The sequence below is a fragment of the Polypterus senegalus genome, chromosome 3, assembly GCF_016835505.1.
Source record: "Polypterus senegalus isolate Bchr_013 chromosome 3, ASM1683550v1, whole genome shotgun sequence".
NCBI lineage: Eukaryota > Metazoa > Chordata > Cladistia > Polypteriformes > Polypteridae > Polypterus > Polypterus senegalus.
In genome coordinates, this window is record NC_053156.1 from 247,192,941 (window position 1) to 247,220,584 (window position 27,644).

Sequence of the window (27,644 nt, forward strand, 5' to 3'; positions counted from 1 at the left end):
ACACTGCATTACAGCGAAGAAATCATTCACCCCCCCCCTAATTTTTATTACATCAGCTTTTGCTAGCAGTATTTCTAAAACGCTGTCCTGACTTCTGACTTGGCCGAATCTTAACCAAGCACCACGCCCGCGTCTCACTTGCTACCGAAGGCTGACAGAGAAAGATGGTAGGGGCACGGTTACCATGGCAATAGTGACGTCTTCTCCCTTGCTCTAATTGGAAGAAACCCCGTGGCCCCAGCCGCAGCCTGCTCCCAGAAAAACTGCCCACTCGAATCCCGCCTCTTCTCCCCGCGCTCAACTGCGATTTGTTGAAAATGTCAAAGAAGGGGCGCATCCGTTAGTAAATACAGCATTTCATTGGTTACCACGAGGCTTTGGTTACGCCCCTGTAAATGTGACAAGGGCGGTTGAGAAGGGAGGGTTCTTTTCTTTTTCCTTCACACATCCCACAAAGCGGGTCAGTTTGGAGAAGCTGAGTGGAGACACGGTGAGTGTTATTTCAAATTGTACATTTCTTTTTTTCCCTGGGTGTCGTTGCAGTCATTCATATGTTATTACTATATGGAAAGATATATACAGGGATAATAAAACTGAATTAAACGATAGATATGTGAAGGGCTTTAGATGAAAGATTTTTATTTCCTTTTGATAAATTCAAACAAATTGGTAAGCGGTATGTCGGCGGGTTTGTCCACTTCGCTTTGTTTTTTTAACCCATGAGTTTTGCTTTTCGACCTCGGTGTTCAGCAGGTTTTATAGGCGCATCCATTTTGTCATAAAGTCTGTGGAATTTGCTCATCGGTAGGTCAGCTAAGCCGCCATTTTCTGTACGTGTATCGTCGGTCTACATATGTATACAGTATATTAATTTATATATGTAGGAAACTGGTGTCTACTGGTCCATTTGGGCGTTTCAGAGTAGAGAGCGATAATAGATTGTGTTCTCATGCGTAGTGGTTGGACGTAAGAAACACTGTTGTGGAGTACGCCTTAGTTATTTCTTGTGTGGTATGTATCGCTAAGTCTTTAGCTTATTTCATTTTTGAGCGTTTTAATACGTACCTTAGTCGTTAACTGTTTTCTCGATGGTGCTTGCTGATGAGAAAACAATAGGGAACCGACTGTGGCCAGGTACATTGGTCCCCGACTCTTGTTGGTTGCATATTAATTTCATTCGTGTAACGTAACAGCGGTATTCAATTTTATAAGAATTGTTTGCTCGGGTGTAATGATTTTACCAAGCAGACGCAAGAGGGTGCGTCCCTTTCTAAGCACCTGTCCTCAAGGTTTACTTGAGCCGCACCTTTCCGCTTCATGTATGTTGTAAATTACTGGCGGTTGGTGCAGTACATTTATTTGATGGTATATTAATGGCATGTTGCCAAAGTGTTTGTCCGGCTCATGCTGTACATTTATTGTGCGATGCATTTTCAACACGATTATGTAATTGGATGTGTCCTTAATTTTAGTGTTAAACAAGGCTCCTTCACAGGTAAAGTGTACCAGACCGCCACTCTAGATGGATTTTCCCTCATTTTTGAATGCCCCACTGCCCCGCTTTCTGTAGCGTTGTGGCCGTAAGAGCAGCTGAGGAGAATGTTGCTTGACTGACTGGCGACGCTTAGTGATTGACTACCCCGTCCCGGTGCAGTTTACTTGCGCAAATCGGCGGGAGACGCATATCGACAGCCATTGAAAATGTACATCGCTCGTGTTTTAACGTGGTCTGAGATTTTTTTTTTCCTTATTTATTTTTCAGGCATTGAAGGTCGAGATTTCCTCTGCTCCTCCCTAGTAGATTCTACATCTGATTTTCCGGGGATACCATACTTGCCTCTCCTGACCTGTACCAGTTACAGACTGTTTATTTAAAACGAGAGTAATTCATTGACAATGGAAAAAACCGAGTTGATCCAGAAAGCCAAACTGGCCGAGCAGGCAGAGCGTTACGATGACATGGCAGCCGCCATGAAAAACGTAACAGAGCAAGGTGGTGAATTGTCCAACGAAGAGAGGAACCTGCTGTCTGTCGCTTATAAGAACGTGGTGGGTGCGCGTAGGTCGGCTTGGAGGGTCATCTCAAGCATCGAACAGAAAACTGAAGGGGACGACAAGAAACGTGACTTGGTCAAGCAGTATCGGGAGAAGGTGGAGGTGGAACTGAAGGATATCTGCATGGACGTGCTGGTAAGACGTAGTGTAGCGTCATGTGTATAATGCGTCTAGCGTATACAGTTTGACCATGCTGAGGAAATAAGTTTCGCCTCCCTTTGATTTTCATAATAATTGGAGCGAAGCCATTGTCGACCTTTTAAATCCGTGCCTATGGGGATCAGGTAAAGAAGAAACTTTGAACGTCTCTAATACAAGGAATGTATTTTCAAAGGCCATAACAGAAATTTGTTTTTCATAGTTTATTAGTAAACATTTGCTAAAAGTGCATAGCAGTGAAGTTTCAGTGTTCATTTAATGTCCACTGATTTTTCGATACTCCGATTGTCTAATTTCATATTTGATTATAATTGGAGGTAAAATTCTCTGCATGGTATGAGGATAAATACAGTGCTGCTGGGCAGGTTTGTTTGGAGTTTTTTTTTTTTTTTTCTCTCTCTCTCTCCTCCCTCCCCATTTGTCATCGAGAGTGCAAATTCCCCCCCAAAAAACGCAGTGCAAATGTACTTTTAACCTTTTGAAGGGAGTGTTCGGGTTCAGGTCAACTGAATAACAGAAACTGAATGCTGCAGTGGTGAGTTTGATGATATTAGGACTTAGTGTATCTTTCTAGGTGTGAGGTTGGCTGCAGTGATGACCTGCTGGTACTCATTTTGTTCAAGGCAACGTTAGCTGTCCCTGCTGGAATTAAGTCTTCAGTCAAATTCTTTGAGCACTCTGTCATATAGTCGTAAATAGTGCTTATACTAATGAGTTCTGTTTGAATCATGTAAGATACTCTGCATGTTTGTATATGAATATTTGATAAACTGATTGTCAGATGCAATTTAAATATTAGACAGGGTTCTGCAGTGGAATGCCACACGTTGGTGGACTTTGACTTTTAATCGCCAGTTTATGATAGTGGGCTGCCAGATCTTTAATAGCCGTCTCAGGTCAGTGTTGTATCTTGCTGCTGATCTGGCTGATGTACCACTTAGATATTTGTATGCAAAGCATAAGTGTCCTTCATTGAGTAATAAATGCCATATTTTCATTGCTCCTTTGGGACAGTTGAATTATTTTGGCTAAGAGTGGAACAGAATGGAAGTTTGTATTTTTAAATTTCATGCTTAGTTACTGTGCTTATAAATGTATAGTGGAGCCTATATCTTTGGGTTTATATATACATATACTTGAGTTGGGGTGGGTTAGGAGATCATTGGTTTATCTCTTGGTGGTATTAAGTAGTACGTGTTGTGTCAGTGGCTTGTCCTATTAAGTTTCTCAATGCATTGACCTTTTACTTCTGCATTTAGTATTGCGTTACATATTTTCATTGTGAGAAACTTTGGACAGATCACATGCTTATCTGTTTACTCATTAGGTTGTCTTGTTATATAATCATGCACTGAAATTTATTTGTTTATACCTTTCTTGGCTCATTGATTTGTTCAATGTGTGTGTTGGTTTTCAAGTCAATGTTTCCTATTGTTAAAGTGCGGCAGTCTGTAGGATAATGACTTCTTCCCAAAGCAAAATGGTGTAAGGTGTTCCAATCAATGAAATGAGAATTGAGTTTGTTTATAAAAATACACACAATGTTTGGTTACTGTTGGTTTGTGTGTTTCAAGATGGATTAGTTCTTGTCAGTCATATTCTAATCAAAATATTTGACAACCTTATTAAAGATTGTAGAGATGCATAAAGCTGGAAAATGCAAAATATTGGGAGGTTTTTCAATCCACAAGACAATTTGTGTGCAAACAGAAAACTGTCTGTACTGTTGCTTCATACTTCAAGAGTTCTGCAATGATCATGGTTAAGATGACAGCATGCATTACCAAAGGAAATAGAACATTACCCTCAGGTACTGGCACAAGACCTATAGAAATCTTCTGAACTTGTTAGTTTCTGCTGTTAGCATTATAAGAAGTGGTGTTCATGGAAGGAGGAAGGAAACCACTATTCTACAAATGAAAAAATGCATGTCTCAAGTTTGCAAATGGCCTTCTGGATGTTCCAAAGTCTTCCTGGAGTAATGTTGTAAATATGGAAGAGAAGTTGCTTTCTGTGGTACAAATGTATCAGTGTTACTGTGAAGATCCTATCCCAGTTGTGAAATGTAGTGAAGGTAGCATCATGGTTTGGGACTGGTTTGTTTACTCTGGGCTTAGGCACCTGGTTTCATAAAGGGTGCAATGAATTTAAAAATTGGACCAGTTAAATTTATAGAAACATGGTGAGAATATTACGTCACCCTTGATAGAAGTTGGATGATGCACCATGATGATGACTTGAATGACAGGAGCAAAAAAGTGGCTTCTAAAAGTAGCAATCCTGTGTTTTGGGATGGCAGTCTAGACCTTACCTTAAGATGCTGTCTTAACAGAAAAGAGCTTCTTACCCAAGGAATTTGAAAAATGTATAGACTGAACTCCTAACCATTGTGCAAGTCTACTTAGAACATTCCGTGGCAACAATAACCACCATCACATGTGTTGAAATTGTTTCTAGCTTGAACTGTCGATATTGAATCTATATGCGATCAGTATTGACAAAAGCAATTAGCAGTGTTTAGTTTAAGTAGATGTCTATTAGTGTAGCTGTGTTGGAGATCGGACTACATTTTTACCAGCAATTTAATTTAGAAAGATTACTGGATGAAATACTGTTGCAGTAAACTGTTTTCTTCTCCCAGTCTATTTATTTATCTTTTTTGGAAATGCATCTTTAGGTTTGAAATTTACTGCCACCAGTAAACCATTTTGAAATGTACTTTTTCCTTACGGACCAGTTTAATCAGTTTACTGCTGAAAATGTTGAAAGGAATACTCCAACCTTCAAAACAAAAAAAAAAATAAGTTACTCAACCAATATGGTTTGTGATGATGGCCAAGAAAATTTTAATCCGGTCTCATTCACACAAGATCAAGCTTTTGAATTAAAGACTGAATTTTTGACCACTGAATAGGGAGAGAGATGTGTTCATTTCAAAACCACAGTCTTGTGTTAAGGAGCTTCCTGTTTGTGGACTACTTATATTTAGTGGAGGTAGCATGCATGTTGCATGTTGTGAACGTACAACTGGGTTATGTGTGCATAGGCAGTCAGTGTGCTGACCCAAGGAATCTAACGTGTGGGATTTTTTTTTTTTTTTGTACAAGTTGCATTCCAGTCTAACTCTCCCACCTCATTACCCCTCTTGGATTACGTGTCCAAGACTGCTACAGAGCAAGAATAAGAAGTCAAAGATCGCTTTCCATTCTGCAACTTTTTTTATTAAAAAAAGAAAAAAACTTTAGAGGGAAATTACACGACTTTTAGTCGGAGGAAACTTGACATCTGCAGTTACTAATCTCAAATTCCTCAACTAGGAATCGCACGGACAGCAGCCTGATTCCATGACAACTTTTCAGTACAGTTTCAAATTTCAAAAGTATCTTGAGCTCGCTGAATACTGACAGCCAATTTAATCTACGTGATGACGCAATGCTGCATGAGGGCTTTATGGGTATGGAGAGTTCAGCTACAATCTGGGGCCTCTTTCATACTACTTGCGTTCTGTTGTGGTATGACAAATGTGAGACAACACGAGCCTCTTCTGTTTGTGCAATTCAGAACACCCATATTCCTTATTCTTTCTAGTGGCATGCGATACTTTGGTCTTTTGGTTGAGCATTAGTTTGTTCTCAGCACTCAAGTGCTTGCACACAGGCACATCCTTAAGACTTGAGACAAAAATTAGACTTGTTTTAGTTGTAAGTTGCAGACCAGTCTGTCACTAGGTATGTCAAACTAAACAACTGATTTTTTTACAGGCACATACTATAACTGACTCTGACTCACAAAGATTATGTAAATGAAGTTTGCATGTAACAACTGCTAGAAAAATAATGTAGTGTGATCGGGCCTTTTGAGTGATATTTTAGGTGTGAGGAGTGCTGAATATGATTTACACTTTTTTGACCTTAATGTACATGTAATGAGAGAAAGGAATTGCCTCATTTTTTCATTAGCTGAGGGCTATGCAACTGGAATGGACACTCAAAAAGGATTTCATTTACCATGTCCTGAGCATTGAGTTCACCATACTCTGTGTGTGTGTGTGTGTGTATGTGTGAATAACCACTATATTGTGTGCATCTGACCAGTTTGACTTTTATTTTGTGTTTTTGTAGTTGCTGCAACGTACATTTTTAATTGAAGGGAAGTTGCAAACAGTATTTCAGATTCTCCAACTCTGTAAATTTTGAAGTAGTCTTTAGGCAATAACTACAGAATAGAACGTCAATATGGTGTATGTGATGGCTAGAGTACAAGATCTTCATTGTCTGCCATACAAAAAAAATATTTATGCTGTACTGAGTTTAATTGTTGTATTTTATTTTCCACTACTAGTACGAAGTTTAATTTTCCAAAGATGAGTTGCTGTTGTCATATCTGGCGTAAGGTGGCTCAGTGTTTAGTTGTGCTTTCTCATATTTGCACTTTGTTGCATTACTGTGTCATTTACTTCCTATTATGTTTGTGTTGTGTGGGGGATTTGTTTCAGGTGCCAAATAGGGGCATGTTAGACCAATCACTGGGTAAATTTCCCTGGAGTGTCAAACCAAGTAGCAGTTTCTTACACACCCCTGAGTTCTTGCTGTGTCTCTTGCTATAGGTTTTGTATTGTGCTCTATTTGTGAATTGTATGGACATAACTACAGTAGATGTATATTGTGAGAAGGAAGAGGTGCCACAAATTATACCACAAGTGTTGGGCATACTGTGTTAAATGTAGTTTTTCTATATTAAGTTACTATGGAATCTTATTCCTACCACTTCAGAAATAAATCACTTTGCAGTATATACTTTGAAGTATTTCCTTTTTTTCACAAAGACTTTACCTACTTCTGTTTAGTGTGACGTTGTACACACATGCCCTCTGGCTTGTTAACAGCTGAGGAAGAGGTTAACCATGTGCATATAGTGTGAAATCAAGTGAACAGAACAAAAGATACAGGTATACATATAATGCTGTCTGTGCTGAAGGGTAAATTTAGCCAGCCCAGTTTAGGTTCACAGGGAGCCTGATTATTACAGTACCGCTGTGTGTAAGGCAAAAAGCAAGCATGGTGGGCAGTAAAGAGCATCTGCTGTTTAACTCTTAGTCTGCAGTGCACTTAATTTCAGCACATGCTGTGTCATAATCATACAAAATTTCGATACATCCATCTTTTCCAACATACAGTAATTTGTATTTCTTTGTATGCATGCTATATTACATTTTATTTTCAGGTCTTCAAAGCCATTCTCAACAGTTTCTTTGCAGGATGTGTCCCAGACTAAAGGTGTCCTCTTGGGAACACATTGCAATTATGCAGCCATGATGTGTTTTTTTTTTTTTTTTTATAAAGCTTACAACTCTTCATTTGTATTTGGTTTGTATATATTTGTGTGTGTTCTACCGCCTTTTTTCAATGATTTCTTGCCTTGAAAAAGTTGTTGTCCCTGAAATCTTCCAATTAGTTTTACAACAAAAGTCATATTGCCTCTTTTGTTTCTATTTATGTGGTTTTTTAGATGCACTACTTTCAATACTTTCATTAAGGATCAGCTAGCATGCAAAATATTTGCAGAATGCTGCATTGTAAGTCCTAAATGCCAGCATGGTTTGTTTTTTGCCAATAGACAACTTTGTATATACTGATTAAGGAATGTGCGCTTTAACCCCATTGCCATAAGGAAATGTTAACAGTATAGCTCCATTAATTTTTAAGAGAACCTGGTATGTCTAGCTGTTTTTTCATTTATTGTGCCCAAATAAATCTCAAACTACCTGGTTATAACTGGTGTCAATCATTACTTTTAACTTGCACTTGGGTTTCAGTGTCCGTTAGTCTAACATGCCAGCAGCCATGAATAGATTTAAATACCTTAAGGAATCCTCTGAATCCAGTACATCTGCTTTGCTCTCTGGAGATTCAGTGAGTGGCAGAAGAGCATCTTGCCATTGAGATTCAAAAGTTAACCACATATGCCTTCAGTTTGAACACTATTGTCACATTTTGTGGGTGGTGTTTGCTTTATCACTATAAATATAATCTAGCTGCATTTATGATACAGATTACTTTGTATTTTCTTTGTCTGCAAATTCTGTTCAAAATAACCACTGAAAATTGCAGTTTCTCTTCATACTTTGACAAACTGGTATGACTGTGAGTTGCCTATGTATTAATTACAATTTAACTTTGTACCACATGGGTAGGGGGTTGACAATGCATTTAAATTGTGATAGATATCAACCACCCAGAAAAAGAAACATAATGGTGGTATTACTAATGGTAACTAAAATTTAAATTGTCAAATTTATGTTGCATTTGTGATCTTTGTAGTCACAACCCAGAGCCCTGATTGCTTTGTAATTGTTCTGTCTCTTATTTTGCAAAAGTTTGTCATGTCCCAGTGTACAGTAATCCTCCGCCTATCGCGGAAGTTATGTTCCAGACCCACCCGCGATATAGAAAGACCACTTTTTTTTTTTTTTTTTAAATACAGTTTACACTTTAAAATACCCATCCCACACGCTTTAAACACATGTGAACTTATTAAAACACATTGTGGATGTCGGGCTAAGGATGAGTAACATCTCTCTATTATAAAACATTTTAATTTGCAAGACGAGGCAGTGAGACAGGATAAGAGCTGCTGTACAGGCTTTTAAATGATTGACACGCAGAGCGACAAGCTGAAAACGCATCTTGGCAGACGCAGCACAGAGCCAGCACAAAGTCCACTTCTCCTTAGCGTGTATACAGTAATACAGTACCCTCAATTTACTCTTGATTTGTTCTTTTTAAAAAAAAAAAAAGCCTTACACTTTTGGCACATAAACCTACATTGGTACAGTCTATTAGTTTTGGACAATACCTTGCAGGGTTGTGAAAATAATAGATTTTAAAATGATTTCACTGTTTTTCATGGTATTCTACGACCTACATTCTGGTTCACTCTGGCTTTTAACAATTAAGTTGAAATAGACCATCAGTCTGGCTAGAGTTGTAGCCCCATTTCTGTCCACTCAGTGAGCCAGCAATTTTACTGGTGTAAATATGCTTTATTGACCAACAGGGCAGCCAGAGTTGTCTGGAAATAGGTGTGTGATGTTGGACAAAAATGTATATCTTTATTTTTTGGGACTTTGATGATAACGATTATATATAACTAGCAAAATACCCGCGCTTCGCAGCAGAGAAGTAGTGTGTTAAAGAAGTAGTGAAAAAGAAAAGGAAACATCTTAAATAACGTAACATGATCGTCAATGTAATTATTTTGTCATTGTTATGAGTGTTGAGTGGTGAGTATACACACACACACACAGTATCTCTCTCTCTCTACATACTGTACGTACATACACACACACACATATATATACATATATATATATATATATATATATATATATATATATATATAGCACAAAATACCCACGCTTCGCAGTGCCGAAGTACTGCCTTAAAAGTTTTATTAAGAAGAAAATTAAACCTTTTTAAACTGAGGAAAAATATACCAATAATTTAAGGATCTCTTTGTATACCACATTGAGTTTGGCCCTCCGGTTGTAATATGACCAAGCTGTGCGTTGAGCTTATTCTTAAGCATACAACGTACAGTTGGCCATGTGAACAGTAATCGTGTTTCAAATCTCACAGCTTGGATTGCTGCTGTCATAATCGGTTTGAGTTTCATGGTTTGTTTCAATTACGACAGTATTTGTAAGACTTGTATTGAAGAGACATTCGGCATCTGTCAAGCGTTGTAAGTATACAACCAGTTTCATTGATAACTTCACATCCAGCTTTTGAGAGTTTAAACATTCATAAACATCAGTGTCCACTACTGAAATCGTCACCTGTGAATCTAAGATGTTTAAGAAGCATTGGCGGTTGTCCAAAGGTGTAAAATATTTGGCCATTTCGGTACATTTGAAAACGACAACCGAACAATTCAGTGGCAGCCATCAACTCGCATGCAGATGCATAGGTGAAGGGCATAAGCATTTCACTCTTATAGTACTCATGTGTAGTATAATTATCTCCTGTACCGTCATCCGTCCACACCTTGCACCTGTCCCAGTCATTCAATACATAAGACACAATGTTTCTCCAGATATCAAGAGTGAGCCTGATATGGCCATGCAATATGTAACACAGAGAATGGAAAAGGTAGGTGCCATCTCCGGGCATGGAAACCACTTGGTAAGTGACAGTTCTTTGATCAATGGTGATCACCTCGATAGACATGCTAATGGGTGTACGGTTGGAATGATAAAGGAAATGGGTACCTGAACAATGTAAAGTAAGTCTAAAATACCTACACAATAACTGTAATCGTAATAAATGAACAATAAAACAGCGGAGAAGCCGTGGATTAAATAAAAAGGCTGTAGTTATCAGCAGGGAGACATGAATCCCGTGGCAAAGCAAGGGAGGGAATGAAGAGATTGGAGCGACTGACGGCCTTATATAGGCAGGCAGCCAACAATGTGGGAGGTGTTGGGATGGGGGACTGTGGCGTCATACCATCGAAATAAGTATGTACAGCGCTTTCGGTTAGCGCAGGGAAGCCGCCTACCAAATTTCGTGAAGATGGGGCCATTAATAAGAAAGTTCAACATCGCGGACGTTGCCGACCGTTACGTGTAGAATTTCGAAATGAAATGTGCTTAACTTTTGTAAGTAAGCTGTAAGGAATAAGCCTGTCAAATTTCAGTCTTCTACCTACACGGGAATTGGGAGAATTAGTGATGAGTCAGTGAGTGAGTCAGTGAGGGCTTTGTCTTTTATTAGTATAGATAATAATATATAAAAAAATTCACTAAGGCAACACACCCATGGAAAGCACGCCGGAAGGGGCGTGGATTCACTAAGCTGCCGACAAGACAGACACCTATGGCGCACGCAGGAAGGAGCCACGCCAGAGGTGAATCGCCATATGCAGCGTGTAAAACGGTTTGCGAGGGGTATCCCATGGGATCCTTAAAAAAAAAAAAAAATTCCTTTACAACTGAGGTTAAAATACAATGAAGTAAGCAGTCTTTAAAAACCGAGTTTTCGGTTACGATGCACGACTGCATGCACCATAGCAAACTGTTTTACACGCTACATACAGCAATTCGCATCCGCGACAAACCTGCGTCGTCTTAGATGCTCCTGCAGGAACACGGCAAGTCTACGTAAGTCACAGGTGCATCTGGACTGTGCAAAGACGCCAAGGACTCAAGTGACAAGTTGGAGGTGGGCACATGAGCGATGGCGGTCCGCCAGTTTTCAGTCACGGACGATTGTGTGTTGGTTCGTTCCGTGCATTGTTACAATGTTGCTTTTCTTGCTGATTTCTTACATTACCGATTTTTCAAATGTTAATTTTCTCCCTGTGTTTAAAAATGATTTAAAAAAAATGGCCTGATTATGTGGTGTATGGTACGCCGTGGGTTGGCTAGTTAGATGATATTTTGCATCCTTTTAAAAACATGTTTGTAAAAGTCTTATTGATCTAGGTTTGTCCTGATTATAGGGTATTAATTGTACCTAGTTAATGGAGATTAATAGAAACAGTGTAGTTACCTAAAACTTAAGTAAAATAACACAAACATTATCACCAGTCTAAGGCCGGAGTTATACTTCACGCGACGCATGCTGCAGTGGATGCTCCTGCTACGCAAGTGTTGTAGTGTTCATACTTGCGCGCGTACTCTACGTAAATCTGGAGGAATCCACCAGGTGGCAGTGCAAGATATTATCACGGTGAGAACATGATCGGCTTCTCTGTGTTATGAATTGCCTAGAACACCTATTAAATTCTGATGACACCTTACCGCAATATCTCTGAGAAGGATGTTTATTGGTTAAATCCATCAATCCAGGGATATGTCCATTCCAGCAAGCATTGGGCACGAGTGAGAAACCGTCCCTTGACGAGGCCTCAGCTCATCGCAAGGTGAATACAAGCACACACATACACTAGCGTCATTTTAGCGGCACCAAATCCCCAAATCTACATATCTTTGGAAGGAAACCGGAGCACAGTGTGGAATACAAGCTGGAAATACCAGCAACATAACTCCCTGTGAGACAGCAGTGCTATCGCTCCACCACCGTGACACCCCCATGTGTGTAATTAACAGTATTCATTATTTAAACGAAATTATATGTGAAATGTAACATACACACACTTGTCATTACGATCGGGGAATATGCGACGCTTGAATATATAAGCACCACGAATGCATCTGTATGTCGGCATTTTGCTTCACCACTTTGAACCATTCATCAAACAGCAAAGCGTGCACATCGATCCCCTAAGGATCTCCATAGAGGCTTGCTGTCGCATGTAGATAGTAAACAGAGACTCTGACGTCGCATTCCGACTTTTAGCACACTGCGCCCCCTGACTTTTTGCTGGTACTGCAACTCGCGCACGTGTCGCGTTAATTTCTGAGGACCTGCTCAGAGGACGCGTGAAATGAGCGCTGGGAACGCGTGGCAGCCATGATGCGGGCGCGTACATGTTCTGAGCGTGAAGTATAAATCGGCCCCAAGTATTACTGTGATCAAACATTGCAAGAATGAGTAAAACATTTCATGGTTCATCACGAACAAGGAAACTATATTATGAGAGCATTTTAAACAGACCCTTACCCTTAATGTAAACAAGATATAAATCCAAAGAAATCAAAATACTAATTGTATTTGAAATACTGGGCATGAACTTTACAGTGTGGATAAACTGCTCTGCTGTAAGGTGGATTGTGCAGCATAGAAACAAGAACAAAACTGACATACCATACTATATTGTAAAAATCCAAATTTCTATCAAGTACTGCACAAGAAAGAAAGCTATAGCATTTTTTTAGCAAGTTCTGTCATATATTGCACAAAGATTTAAAGTATCATTTTTAAACAATTTACTAACTTTATTTCTGTCCACTGTTAGATATATCAAAAAAATAACTGAAATTCTTTTGAGGAAACTTGTGTGACAAAATTACGAGTCTGTCCAAAGCATCTGGCTTCAAAGCAGCATAGTTCAATATAACATTTCCTCCCGTGCTGAATGTACTTTTTTGAGCCAGGAATGGCTGCTCCTTTGTGTGTGTGTGTGTGTGTGTGTGTGTGTGTGTGTGTGTGTGTGTGTGCACGCGCGCATCTCCCCATTTGGAAGTTTTATGTCTTTGTGTTTTCTATCACTCAAGTAGATTTACATCACTGTCCACCTCGGATACCATGAAGTAGCTTTTATTTTATTTATTTATTTTTTTCTTCCTCCCAATACTAGTGTGCAGAGACTTTGTGTTCTCTGAATTCCCATAGTGTGTGGTGTTCTCCCAATTTTTGTTTTTTTTTGCTGCTTCCTTGTGTCAACAGGGCAGAGAAATGAGGATTTGTGCAAGTGTTTTTAAATAACGAAAAGAAAAAAGTGATTTGGAATGGAGGACCCCCCGTGAAGACAGCTTGAGAAATAAATATGCATATGCTGCTTACGGAAATAAAAAAAAAAAACAACCTGTTTGAATGTATTTTTTTTTTCACCCCTGACACTTAAAGGTCTCCATACTTTGGAGTGTCCTTTACCAATGAACAATTTCTTACATATTTCAGATTGCTGTGTTTTAAGCAACATCAGTCTTTTTCCAAAACCAAACCACCTCAACATGTGTGAGGATGATCGACATCTTGCAGTGTTAACATGGCATAGTGAGAAGTATTTTGGTAGAGGGAGTGAAACCTGTGAAAATTCAGAGTACAGAACTGAAAACCGCAGTGTTGCAACAAACTTTATGTATGGATGGAAAGAACAAGTTGGCAATCAACATCACTGCACAAGATGCCTTCATCAGAGAAGACCGACAGATTACATAGTCTGCTGTTTATGCACATGCTGTAGTGCATAATTTGGTGGTACTGTATAGTTTACACAAGATGGGAACGCAGACAGCTTGCTGATCTACACAAGGAAACAGCCTTTAAATTTTGGCAAGTTTTTCACTCCCTCCGCCCAAATAAAGTATGATCCAGAGTTACATTTATTCACCTCATATTGGTCAGTTACTTTTTTTTTTTGAGCATCACTAATTGTAAAATTCGTTGGAATTCACACCTATAGTCCTCATAAAATGGGCATATAAGTGAATATAAAGATCAGTTAATAATCCTTTTTTTAATTTTCAGATTACAAGCAAAATGTTATACAGTAATCCCTCGCTATAACGCGCTTTGACTTTCGCGGTTTCACTCTATCGCAGATTTTAAATGTAAGCACATCTAAATATACTGTATATCACAGATTTTTCGCTGGTTCGCGGATTTCTGCAGACAGTGGCTCTTTTAATTTATGCTGCACGCTTCCTGAGTTTGTTTGCCCTGTTGATTTCATACAAGGGACGCTATTGGCGGATGGCTTAGAAGCTACCCAATCAGAACATGTATTACATATTAACTAAAACTTCTCAATGCTATAAGATATGCATCCCGCGCGGAGCTTGATTGTTTGCTTGTCTCTGCCTCTCTCACCCTCTCTGACATTCTCTGCGCCTGAAGAGGGGCTGTGAGCAGAGGTGCTGTTTGCTTAAAAGATACTGACGCTCCTCTAAAAAAATCCCGCTTTATTGCGGTGCTCGGCATATTTAAAAGCACAAAAGCACATGTATTGATTTTTTGATTGTTGCTTTAATCTCTCTCTCTCTCTGGCGTTCTCCGCCTGACGGAGGAGATGTGAGCAGAGGGGCTGTTTGCACAGAGGCTGTTTGCTTAGAAGATCCTGACGCTCCTCTAAAAATGCCGTGGCAAACTTAAAAGCACAAGTATTGATTTTTTGATTGTTTGCTTTTCTTTGCGAGCGTGAGCTCGCTCTCTCTCTCCCTCTGAAATTCTCTGCTCCTGAAGAGAAGATGATCTATTTGCATTCTTTTAATTGTGAGAAAGAACTGTCATCTCTGTCTTGTCATGGAGGACAGTTTAAACTTTTGACTAAAGGGTGTTTCATGTCTAGAGGGCTCTAATGTTAACAGTGTGGGAGAGTTTATAAGGGCTTAAAATATATAAAAATAACTACACAAACATATGGTTTCTACTTTGCGGATTTTCGTCTATCATGGGGGTTCTGGAGCAACCCCTGATCGAGAGGATTACTGTATAGGTAAAACTATACTAAAGGTTAAAATAGCAGTCCTACATTTTATAGATCAATAGTAAGGATGCACCGATTGATTGGCTGCTGTTCTTAATTGGCTGATTTTTTTTTTTTTTGGTAATCTGCAAATTTACCAATTCCTGTTCAACCTTTACTGCCCCTGCTTTTTCTAAGGTCTACGCTAATGTAGTTGCAGTTCTTTACACAAGGTATTACTGTAGCAGAGCCAGAATTTGTCGTCTCCCCCCTCCCCAAAACACCTACAGCAAAATTCCTATAGTATAAACAAGATCAGCAAGTCAATGCTTGTTTTTCCAGAGAGCAAACGATTGGAATATTAGCCTTTCCATTAAGGATAGTGGAGTAATAAACTAAGAAAAAGGAATCTGAGTAGTTGTACTGTGCAATTAGTCAAGGGTCAAGAAAGCTTTGAATTCAGACCTTAATTTGAACTTTAATCAAAATGGGGCACCATTTATCTTAGTTAAGACTACACAGTTGTGTTAAACACACACAGTTTACATTCTTGGAAAAAGGAAAAGAAATTTAATGTGCTGCTTAGTAAGCAATAGGCTTGTTAGCTTGACAGTGAAATCTTTTGTCAATATAACCATGTTAAGACACAAGGCAATATCATGCTTGTTAAACAACTTTATGAACATTTGATACATTTGCTGGTTTTATTTTTTTTTTTTTAAGATTTATACTACTTGTTTGTGTCATACAGTGTATGTTTTAGTAATATACAAGTACTACATAATTAAAATGGTAATCCATATTTATAATAACACCAAGAATTAAGAGTGTCTCTCTGGCACACTGAAGATCAAAAAATTTATATAAATGTGTGTGTTAACTGCAAAAACTTATTAAAGTTGCAAAAAATAATTATAAATGATTAAAATCTGTAAGTGCATATGTATTTACATTTAAGCAGTGTTTAATTGCTAATATTGATTGTATGTTTTGTTTAAGCTTTAAGTCCATTAAAGAGAATTAAACATTGACAGCTTTTCATTATGAGAAGCATTTTATGCTCTTTTATGCCCTATATATGGATACATATATTTGTTCATATTTTTATTAAAGTACATATTTTGAGGAAAATAGATTTTTATATTTTGGTTACTGAAAAGTAAGTCTACATAATCTTGTGTGTGTGAGAGAGAGAGATTTTCAAAGCTTTCGTAGTCTGAATCACAATCTGATTCAGACAATCTGATTATATGGCTGGTTACCTACCAGTCTTTCAGTTGCGAGAAGCAGATTATAGAATGGTTGAAATAGTTTTTACTCTCAAATAACGCAGAGAGTACGCGACACGTGTTTCGCCCTAAGTCTGGGCTCATCAGGCGTACACACTCACTTCACATATGCACACACACTTTTTAAAAGCCATGCTTATATTAAGTGTACTAAAAAGTAAAAGTCAATCCTACTTTTTTTTTTTTTTTAAAAGCATGGGTGCTTTTCATCAATTAACATTCAAAAAGCGCCCACACAATCGAGATATATAGATATACACACCCAACTTTTTAGTCTTACATTTTTCAAATATTCCTGAATGAAATGTTCTAACCGATACTAACATCTATTAGATAATATTTCTAGCCATTATTAGCGCCATCTATTGGTGAAATCTTGAACTATTTTCATATGAAAATCATTTCTTAATATGGATTAATTGATAAATTAGTCAAACTGATTATTGATTCATGTATTGTCATCGGAAGTCAGTAAGTGTGCAAAATTTCAAGTCATTTGTACAATAGGAAGTGGGTTAAATGTTGATTGCAAGATTTGTACCAGACAACAAACGGGTGAAGTTAATATAAGCGTGGTAAAATACCAAAGTTAACACTTTAACCATCCACATAAAGGCCTTATGTTCCTGGAGTTTAGTGTAAAATGTATTTAAAGAGAATTTTCTATTGCTAGCTACCAATCCAGTGATTGGTATGGTATTAAACCTGATAAGCGCATCCCTACTCAATATTTTCAAAAGTGTTGTGCAGTTGGCTGGGGGTATGGAGAGATGGTTTTCAACTTCACCTTGGGCAGAAAAATGCTAAAGCCATTCCTAGTGCCAATGTCATTATTTGACCCTCCATGCTGAGGTCCCAAGGGACTTTCCTAACCGATTGCAGTGTCCAAGCGTTTCAAGAGAGATGTGAGGTAAAATGTGCCTTTGTGTTTTGAAAGTAAAGTTAAAAATGGCTATTTGAGATATTCTAGTCTGCATTGAGTATATAAAGTGAAATTTTGACACCCTTGAATATTTTACAGAGAAACTGTAAAACAGAAGGTGAGCAGGCAGATATGACTCATCTTTTGCAATAAATGTCTTTGAGCAGTTTTAAATTCTGAGACAGTAGAGCGTTTGAGTTTCACAATCTGAGCAGTTGTGTAGTATTGCAACTGCAAGCCCACCTATCAGAACCACTAAGTTGGAGGCAAACTGTACTAATAGACAGATAAATGAGCATTAACCAGCCTTTCCATAGTCATGTGAAAGCAGCATGAACATTTTTTTGCACCAATCAGGACTATAGAGAAAAAAGTTTTCTGCCGGTTCTCACTTAATGAGAGAGACTTGTCTGACGACAAACCTGAAATGCTGCTTTTTGTCAAAGCAAAAGCAACTGATACCATTAGTTTCATTGTATTAGATTTGTTTTACACTAAGGTAAAGGGGCCACTAAGGCATTTTAGTCATACAGAGAACTGGTATATACAACCCCAATTCCAAAAAAATTGGGTTGCTGTGTAAAATGTAAATAAAAAGGTGATAGTAAAAAGAAATGGATTTGATATAAAAAGAGAAGCGGAGTTGCTTAGAATTAAAGATGATCAGAGGTTCACTGCAAAAACTCTATACTGTAGAACAATTTCAGAATGTTCCCAACATAAAATTGCAAAGACTTCTACAGTACATAATGACAGCAAAAGATTCCAAGAATCTGGAGGAATTCCTGTGTGCAGGGGACAAGGACAAAAATCGATATTGGATGTTCTTGACCTTAAGGCACTCACGACAGTGCTTTAAAAACTGGCTTGATTCTGTCATGGAAGTCACTGCATGGGCTCAGGACCACTTCTAGAAATCAGTCTCTGAACTCAGTTTGTTGTGTCATCAACTAATGAAGGTTAAATTTCTTTCATGCAAAATAGCCATATGTGAACATGGTCCAGAAACGCCAGTCTTCTCGGGGCCAAAGCTCAATTAAAATGGACTGAGGTAAAGTGGGAAACTGTTCTGTGGTCAGATGAGTTGAAATTAGGAGCCATTTCTGGAAAACCAGGATGCCGTGTCCTGTGGACTAAAGAGGGAGCGGCACCATCTGGCTTAATCAGCACTCTGTTCAAAAGCCTGCATCTCTGATGGTATGAGGTGCATTAGTGTCTAGAACTGGCAGCTTGCACATCTTGAAAGGCACCATCAATGCGCAAAGGTATATTCAGGTTTTAAAGCAAGATACTCCCAACAAGACATTCTTTCAGGGAAGCACTTGCATATTTCAGCAAGACAATGCTGAACCGCCTAGTGCATCTATTACAACCGCATGGCTTTGTAGTAGAAGAGTCCTGTTGCAGAACTTGCTTGCCTGTAGCCCAGACCTTTCACCAACTGAAAACAAATCTTACCATCATGAAACCTGAGGTTTCTGTGAAAAATATGCCAAATACAGGATACTTTTTACGCATTAGAAAACAAAACCAAACTGAACAGGATATTTTTTTACGCATTTTAACTCAAGAATTGTAAAGAAATCCACCAAATGTACCTTCGCAATGACATTATGTCCAGTGTTCGTGTTACATATGAGCTAGAGATACTGTGTACGTAAAAAGCTAATGGTAGACAATGTTTGCAATGAGTTTCAAAATTCCGACACTGGAAGAAATACACTCATTTAGTTTTTTTGTGCATTCATCACAAAAGATCTCTTGTCTACTATGGCTGAGACATACAGGTCTTCTGCAACTTCCACATGCCTGACGAACTTTCTTGTCAACATCTCTTGGACAAAAAGCACACCTCTTTCTTTTCCCTTCAACAATGTCCCTTTTGTTCAATTCTCGAGCATGAGGTTCGACTCCCATCATCTTCATGGTTATCCGGATTGGGGCCTGAAGCGTTGGCGCACTTGATCTACACTCGATTAGAGGCATAACGAGTTGCTGTCCGAGTTCTAAAAGAAATATTCTTCGCTTTCGCTTGTCTTCAGATAATTTCCAATCTGGAAATTTTGCCATGAAAATGATGAAACGCAGCAACAGCACCAACATCAACACAATTGCCAAAGAGTACAACAGGCCAACGATTCACTTTTCTTCTTGATGTGAACATTGTACACAAGTGGTCAAGATTATCGACGCCACTTTTAGTTGCTTTGTAATGGAGGATGACTTGTGGTTTTTTCTTCTCACCCTCTACAGTTGAATCATGATGCATGCTTGACAACACGATAACTGATTTGTTTTGCTTCGGTACATATGATACTAGGGTCAGCTGATCCTTGAAACCAAAGAGCGAACTGTGATCCTCCCTGTTTGCTGCTTTCATTTCATTTGGAATATCGGGTTTATTGGATCGAATTGTACCAACGAACGTCAAACCATCCTTCAAAAGTTCTTCTACTAGCTGAACAGAGGTAAAGAAGTTGTCAGCAGTTACATTCCTGCCACTTCCACGCCATGGTGCAACTAACTCTTTCACAACACGAGCACATTGTTGATCTGGTTGGCGTCCCAGATATACTTCACCCTTCAAAGGATAGCTGGTTTCTGCATCACAGCACCACCAAATCTTGATCCCATATTTGGCTGGTTTAGAAGGAATGTACTGATGAAATGAACATCTGCCCCGGAAACCAACTAATTGTTCATCCACACACAGGTCTGTTTCTAGACATTGTTGCAGTGAAGACAGCTCTTCCTTCCTTTTCTGACCAGAGAGATGCAGCGGGCTCATGGCGAGATTTATGCATTCCTGCTAGCAGACAAAGACCCACGAACGCTTTCATCTCCAGTCTCAGCCTTTCTCCACTCTTTTGCCTGATCAGGATTGGTGTGGTTCCAGTCTGCGATCTTGCGTCTAGCTTCCCGATTTGTTTCCAGAACTATAAGATCGAACATTTCAGGTGTAATGACAGACATAAAAGCTTCAAGTGAAGAACAGGTGACAGCACTAGTTATTCCAGGCTGCTGTCTGATTATGTCCTGAACCCTGCGTCTCCCTATATTTGGTGCATCTTTCCGCCAGACTGTACCATTTCTTCCAATTAGCACATCTGGTGCAGGGCCTGGCTAGCCTTGATCCATTCCACGTCTGATGCCGCGTACCTTGCCGCGTTCCCGTCCATGTCCTCGGCCACGTGCACCACAAGTTCCACTCGCCTGTAAAGGACTTTCTCCTGATATAGGGATATCACTGGTTAGAACCTCGGTAGTTGGTTGACAAGATTCTGTGTCACTATGATCGGACTGTTCAGAGATGTGGTCATTTTCAAGACTATTTGTCCGAATCTTCCAAATCTGAGTCATCGTCGTCATTGAAAATTGCCTTCAGGGCATCTGCAGCACTGTATTTAGCATATCTCCCACGGTTTGACATTGTTACACCTAAAATGCAGAAAAACTAGCAGTTATACAATCAGTGACTAATCCCAGAAAATGCCAAATCTTTTGGGGTCCGTTCGGACCCCAGGAACAAAATAATTGCGGGCGACCCAGTAATATTCACAATATTAAAAGAATGTTTGATTTCGACTTACCGTTGGCACAGCAACAAATTCCTAAAATGGCGGCTCTCAATAACGCTCCGTGTTTTTATAGCGCTAGCACAATCATGCTCGGGGTCCAATCGGACCCCAGTCAGTAGGATTAGGGTTAAACATTTGATATGTTCTATTGTGAATAAGAAACATGAGTTTGAAATTTACAAGGTATTGCATTGTTTTTATTTACATTATTTTATACAGTGTACCAATTTTTTTTTTTTTGGAATTGGAGTTGTGTCATTAGCTGTTGAAATCTAACATTTTGTATTGTCAGGTTAATTGTAATATGTAAAAAAAAAAAAAAAGTATATATATCTTACTGTTGGTTATGCTGTTATGAGGGGCTTTATGCTTTTAAGTAGGCAATGCTGTCATAAGTTGGGAAAACATTTTTGTTGGGTTCAGAGGTTGCTTACTGAAGTCAACTCTGAAACTTTTTTTTTTTTATACTTGGCTTAAAGCCTTTACCCACTTGTATCAATGGGTTTGTTTGCAAATGGTGAGTTGTATCTGTAGATCATAGTCAATTATAGCATTTTAACAAGATTTAAAGTCAAAAGTCAATTAACATCCTGAAAAAAATGAGTAGGTGCTCTGGGCATAGTTTTAACATCTAAACCCTTTCATAATTGGTGTATTAAGTTTGGGGCTTACAATTTTTTTTTTGTGCAACTTTTACAGTGGTGTGGAAAAAGGAAAGGAGCACCATGCAAAAGTTTTTGGCAACCCAAGGTATTTGAGTTCTAATCTTTTTACCAAGTTCTCAGACCTTAATTAGCGCTATAGTGCTGTAGCTTGTTCAGTCATTGTTCAGAGACACTGGGTGATGCAAATTGCAATGAATACTCAAACCTTGTCCCAACAGTCGGCAGCCATGCGCTCCTTAAAGCTGCTGTGTAGAACTCTGGCAAATAAAGTTGTTGATGCTAACAAAGCAGGAGAATGCTACAAGAAGATAGCCAAGTGTTTTCAGGTAGTTTATTTCCTCGGTTAAAGTTATTAAAGTAATGTTATTGGTAAAGGTGGGAAAAACTGGTTCAAATACCAGCAAATTCTGGAAGCAAACCTCACATCATCTTAGGGGGGCAAAAAAGTTGAAGTTAAAAAGAGGATGGGTCCAACAAGATAATGATTAGAAACATAGCTCAATCTACAAAGGAGTTCCTCAAGAGACTTGAGCAACTGTTTTGCTGTGGACCTCGCAGTCCCCAGGCCGTAACCATCATTGACAATCTGTGTTTAAAGGTCAAAAGAGCACTGCTTGTAAGATGTACAGTGGAACCTCGGTTCACAACCATAATTCGTTCCAGAACTTTGGTCGTGAACCGAAGCAGTTTCCCCCATAGGATTGTATGTAAATACAATTAATCCGTTCCAGACCGTACAAACTGTATGTAAATATGTAAAAATATGTACAGATTAAGCACAAATAGTTAATTACACCATAGAATCCATAGTGTAATAGTAAACTAATGTAAAAACATTGAATAACACTGACACAAAACACCCAGGCTCCCTGATCAGCTACACGAGCTGGCTCGCTCACGCGCTCTCTCTCTGTGTAGCGCGAGCGCACAAACACACACACACCTATCCGTCCCCCCAATCCCTTCCCTGTCAGCTGCCCGGCTCTCTAATCTCTCTGTAGCACGTGCTTGCGCAGCATTTTTTAAAATGACTTTTAAGCACAGCAGAAAAAAAATTCCAAAGCGCTTGCAAAAACCAACTCACAAGCAAACAAAAAAGTGAGATTGCAGGAGATCACGCTATTAAACCTAAAGCCTGATCGCTGTAAACAATGTTTTTAAAATGACTTTTAAGCACAGCAGAAAAAAACATCGCACAAATCCGAACTTCATTTAAAACCAACTCGCAAGCAACCAAAAAAGTAACATTGCAACAAATCACACGAAGTCCTCCATGTAAACAATTTTTAATGAGTTTTAAGCACAAGGAAAAAAGCGAACATTTGAAAAAAGAGAAAAATAACATTGCAACAAATCGCATTATGAATTAAAAAAATTACTTTTGAAAAATCTGTAATACAAAAACCCCCAAGAAAACTAACCTTGCATGAAACGAGTTCTGGCATGAAGTGTTTTCTCTCTTGTGATTTCTTGGGTTTCTGGTGCTTTTAGCTGTTTAGCTGGTGGGAGTGAAAGCCTCATGCAGCCATTCCAAAAAGAACGTTCTTGTGACCCTCCACATTACTGGCAGTCTAGCTTTGTTTACATTATGCTGCTTGAAAGCACGAGGGTTCTCCGATTGGTAAATGAGTAAACTGGTAAACATTTTTCCACCTTTTGTAATTTCTTTCTTTACTTCGATTTCAATTTTCTTCAAAACTTTCTTCTGACAACTCTCCACTTGCTTAGAAGCCATAGTTAACTGCAAAAGCACACGAAATACTGTAGAGCACAAAGAGAGTGCACATCTTATTGAAAACAATGAACAAGGAGCGGCTTTGCTTAAATGAAAAAGCATGGCCGCTCTCTTTCTCTCTCAGGCTGCCTGTGGGGGTAGGGGATGTTTTCGCTTGCACTACAGCCTACAGATAGGCAGGCAAACACCTGCAGCAATCTCCTCCTCCCCCTTCCCAGCAGGCAAGTGCTCGCTCGCCCTTCTCTCTCTCTCTCTCTCTCTCTCTCTCTCTCTCTCTCCCCCCTGAGGGCGCAAAGGAAAACTGGCTTGTTCACAAACACGTAAAGCAATCTTCTACTCCACCTCCCTAGCAGGCACGTGCTTGCTTGCCCTTTCTCTCTCTCTCTCTCTCTCTCTCTCTCTCTCTTTCAGCTCAGCTTGCAGGCAGGCAAGGGAACCTGGCTTGTTCGTATACCGAGTGTGTGGTTGTGAACCGAGGTAAAAGTTTGGCGATCTTTTTGGTCGTGAACCGAGTTGTATGTGAACCGGGACGTTCGTGAACCGAGGTTCCACTGTACCAAGAATCTGGCAAAACTAGAAGCCTTTTACAACTAAGAATTGACTGAAATACCCCAAGTATGAATTTAAGGACTCTTAGCTGGCTATGAAAAGCATTTAGAAGCTGTGATACTTGCTGAAGGAGGGCGTTACTAAGTACTGACCATTATTGGGTGCCATATTTTTGATTTGGGCCTTTATTTTTCTGGAATTTTTGTACCTGTGAATGATGGAAATGTAATTTGGCTTAAGATATTAAAGAAACAAGTCCTCTAACTCTGTGCCTTTGGGTGATAATTTCTTCTTCTGCTTAACGATTTGCAATATTATTATGTAAGGGTGCCCAAACTTTTGCATACCATTGTATGTCTAAATGTGACAAAGTGAGTTCTTCCGTATGTCTACTACAAAATGTAGTTTTTCAAAACGTATCTATTGTTCGGATAATGTTTGCCTTGCTCGGCACGTAACTGAAACATGAGGCAAACATGCACAGCTATTTGTACATAAAATGCTTAAGTTATTATTTGTAATTTGTTAGTCTTCATGTTTATTTTAATAGCTTGTTTCCATAGTTTTACGTCCGTTTATCGCTGTTAACGTTGTCAGATCGCCTCTGTTTGCAGACTCCTATCAAACATTTGTATTGTACAGTACACAAAGTAGTTAAGTTAATATAGATTTCTAATGCATTTTAACAGTAAACTGAAGTTATTTTTAGCTCAATTCCCATCAGCTGATCTCTGTACAGTAGACTTGCTTACTGCTAGTAAATGAACCTATGTGATTGTCTTCAGATACACTTCGTCCACCACACAATCTACTTGCTGTAGTGCTCAAACAGTATTAATTGATGAAAGCAAATAAGCAAACACTAAATTTGTATTAAGTTTTTGAAATGAAAGTAGTTTTTAATGTAACTTTAAATATGGTAAATGTGGTGAAAACACAAATGACTTATGGAATTTTGAATGGCACAGAAAGCAAATGGGACACACTTGCCACTTAAGAATAATACCTGCAATCCATTTCAGTGTCTCTCTGGATTAGTACAGAGGCACAAGTGCTGTAATAATAATAATAATAAAGCCTAATCTCTTGTGAGGCAACTTGTTAATTGGCTACCATATACTCATTTAAAATTGATCATAAAATCAGACCCTGACTTGTATGCACGTTCAAAAATGTATAAAAACCATCATCTTGCCTTCTCCAATCTTGCGTCAGTTTCTCGGATACATCAAATTTTGTTGCAGCAGCGCAGTTACCAATTTCTTTTGCCTATTCAACATTTAATTTAAAACCAGCTTCATATTTTCTTCTGATCGACTGCTCCTTTGTAGATGAGGGATGCTGTTATGATGGTGTATGAGGGTGTGAAGTACAAAAAAAGAGAGCGAGGGTGCACCCACATACACACAAAAAAGGCTTTTTTTCCCTCTAGTTCATCACAAATATGGATGCAAAAAATCTCAAGTGTGTATAATCCTTGTTTAAATTGTCGGTTTTAGGTATTCAGATTCAGTTCTTAAATACACAATGAACATATCCTGCAAAGAAACTGAAAAATTTATTAAGCTTTTTTAAATGACTTGAAGCAAGATAACACAACTAGAAATCAGAGGATATGAATTGAAACTGTTTATAGACAGATTGAGTTACACACAATTAAACTTTCCAAGTATTGTAGACTTAATACATTTTGATAGAATGTTAATGCTTCCTGGCCATTCAGATATTTAATAATTAGGTTCAGTTTTAAAGAACAAGACCATGGCTCAACACTAAGTGCTTGGATTGTACATGATCGTATTTGTCATAATATGCCATGCCCTTTATTGCCACTTCTGAGCGCACAAGAGAAGAAGAAACAGTTTTGGGGGTTGTTAATTACACCTTATTTATTAAATTGTACCAACTGAAAACTGACTGAAGACCAGAGAAGGTCGTTGTTCCTAGAATGGAACCTTTAATCCATACTCTAAATATTTTGAAAATAAGGGTGCACAGTTACAATAATTGTATTACAATTGTGATTTATTTTTGTTGTGGAACTGCATATACTGTTCACAGAACCTCCATTTACCAGGGAATCTCTTACAACATAATGTATTAAGAAAAAAGTTCTTGTTTATGTAAAATCAAAGCAGAAAATTAACATCTTGGCCTTTAACACAGCCTGATAGGTTGTTTTAGCAAGCCCCCCCAAAAAAATATATAAACATGTTGCTGTTCATGTATCATTTAAATTTGTTGGAATACACAGAGCACCATTTAATCAAGAAACATATTATTCTTAAAATACTTTTAAGTTCTCTATATGCTTTTTTTTTTGCCCATTATCAGAAAATTGACTATTACATATAAGGTACAGCAATATTGCAGCATCGTACTACCTCATGGTTTTTTCTTATGGCATATTGGTTATACTGTTTTTACCAACTGAGACAAATTTCTAAAATCCTTTCTTTCACAAAAGGACTTAATGCACTTTTTATACTGTATGTTTTTACTTGTGGCGTATTAGTTTTTACTTATGGCATAAATGCCCTTGGATACTTAATAATCTCTAAATGTATTCTGTTATTTTACAAGCATCTCCTTTTTAGTTAAAATTTCATCAATATAACGAACTCTCATACTTTTTAAATTCTACTTAACCACAAGTTAGTTGTGCTTGCTTAAAAAAAGCTACTTTTAGATATATATTCCATATGTAGGACAGGATTTAAAAACGTAAAGGTAACAAGATAAAAAAAATTAGGTGGTGGTGATATTTCTTGCCAGGGGTGTTAAATCATTTTCCTTTATTGTGAACCATTATTAGAATCTTTTTTGATTAATGCTACTGCTGTTAACTGATTTTTGCATGTTCTAACCTGCTGTATATGGCTTATGTTAAAGCATAAACACAATTTTCTGTTATTGGGACTTATCGTGACTTGCTTAGCTTTCTTTCAGATGCAGCTTTAGATGATTGTATAAACGTTTGAGTGCAGTGCTGGAACAAGTTTACACAGTATGCAATTTTGATCATTGCTGTTGAAAACAATGTTGGGTGATATAGGTTTATCAGGCTTTTTTTTTCTTGAATCACTCAAATGCTTTTAGCATGGTAGCCTGTAATCCAATGAAGTGCCTCTAATTTGCAAATGAACTTGGACTGAGAAAATTGAGCAATTGAGTGTTGTAACCAATCAAAAGATGTTTAAAAGTGTCTAGGAAAGTTCCATCTTTGACAGAGCAGAAGTACTAAATGGAATGCAGTAATTGCAACTTGTTATGATTTAGTATTGCTTTAGTACACAGATCAAGGGAGGTCATGAAATTGTGTAGTGAATGTAACTGTAGTGGTGCAGACAAATGTATATGGTTCTGCTTTAATAAAGATTTTTAAATTTTTTTGCAAATAGTGTGATGAAATAGTATGCTCAAAAATATCACCTACCAGGAATATTCAGTTTCATGCCCTTTCTACAGTACAGGTATGGAGTCAACCAATATCAATTGCAGTATAATGAAATAGTGGTGAGTTCTTACATACTTTACTCAACCTAATGCTAAACAGTTATAGTAATGCTGCATCAAAGAAGGAATATTTTAGAGAGGGAT

General features: G+C 38.3%; 1 protein-coding gene across 1 annotated transcript in view; it reads left to right on the plus strand.

The window, feature by feature from the left end:
- The first annotated feature begins 369 nt into the window (after window positions 1-369).
- Window positions 370-27,644, plus strand: part of ywhaqa (tyrosine 3-monooxygenase/tryptophan 5-monooxygenase activation protein, theta polypeptide a) — a 47,744-nt gene continuing 20,469 nt past the window's right edge. Inside the window, exons 1-2 of the mRNA XM_039748883.1 lie at window positions 370-490; window positions 1,763-2,190. Coding sequence (XP_039604817.1) covers window positions 1,897-2,190 — 294 coding nt within the window. The 5' untranslated portion in view covers window positions 370-490; window positions 1,763-1,896. The remainder of the gene's footprint in view (window positions 491-1,762; window positions 2,191-27,644) is intronic.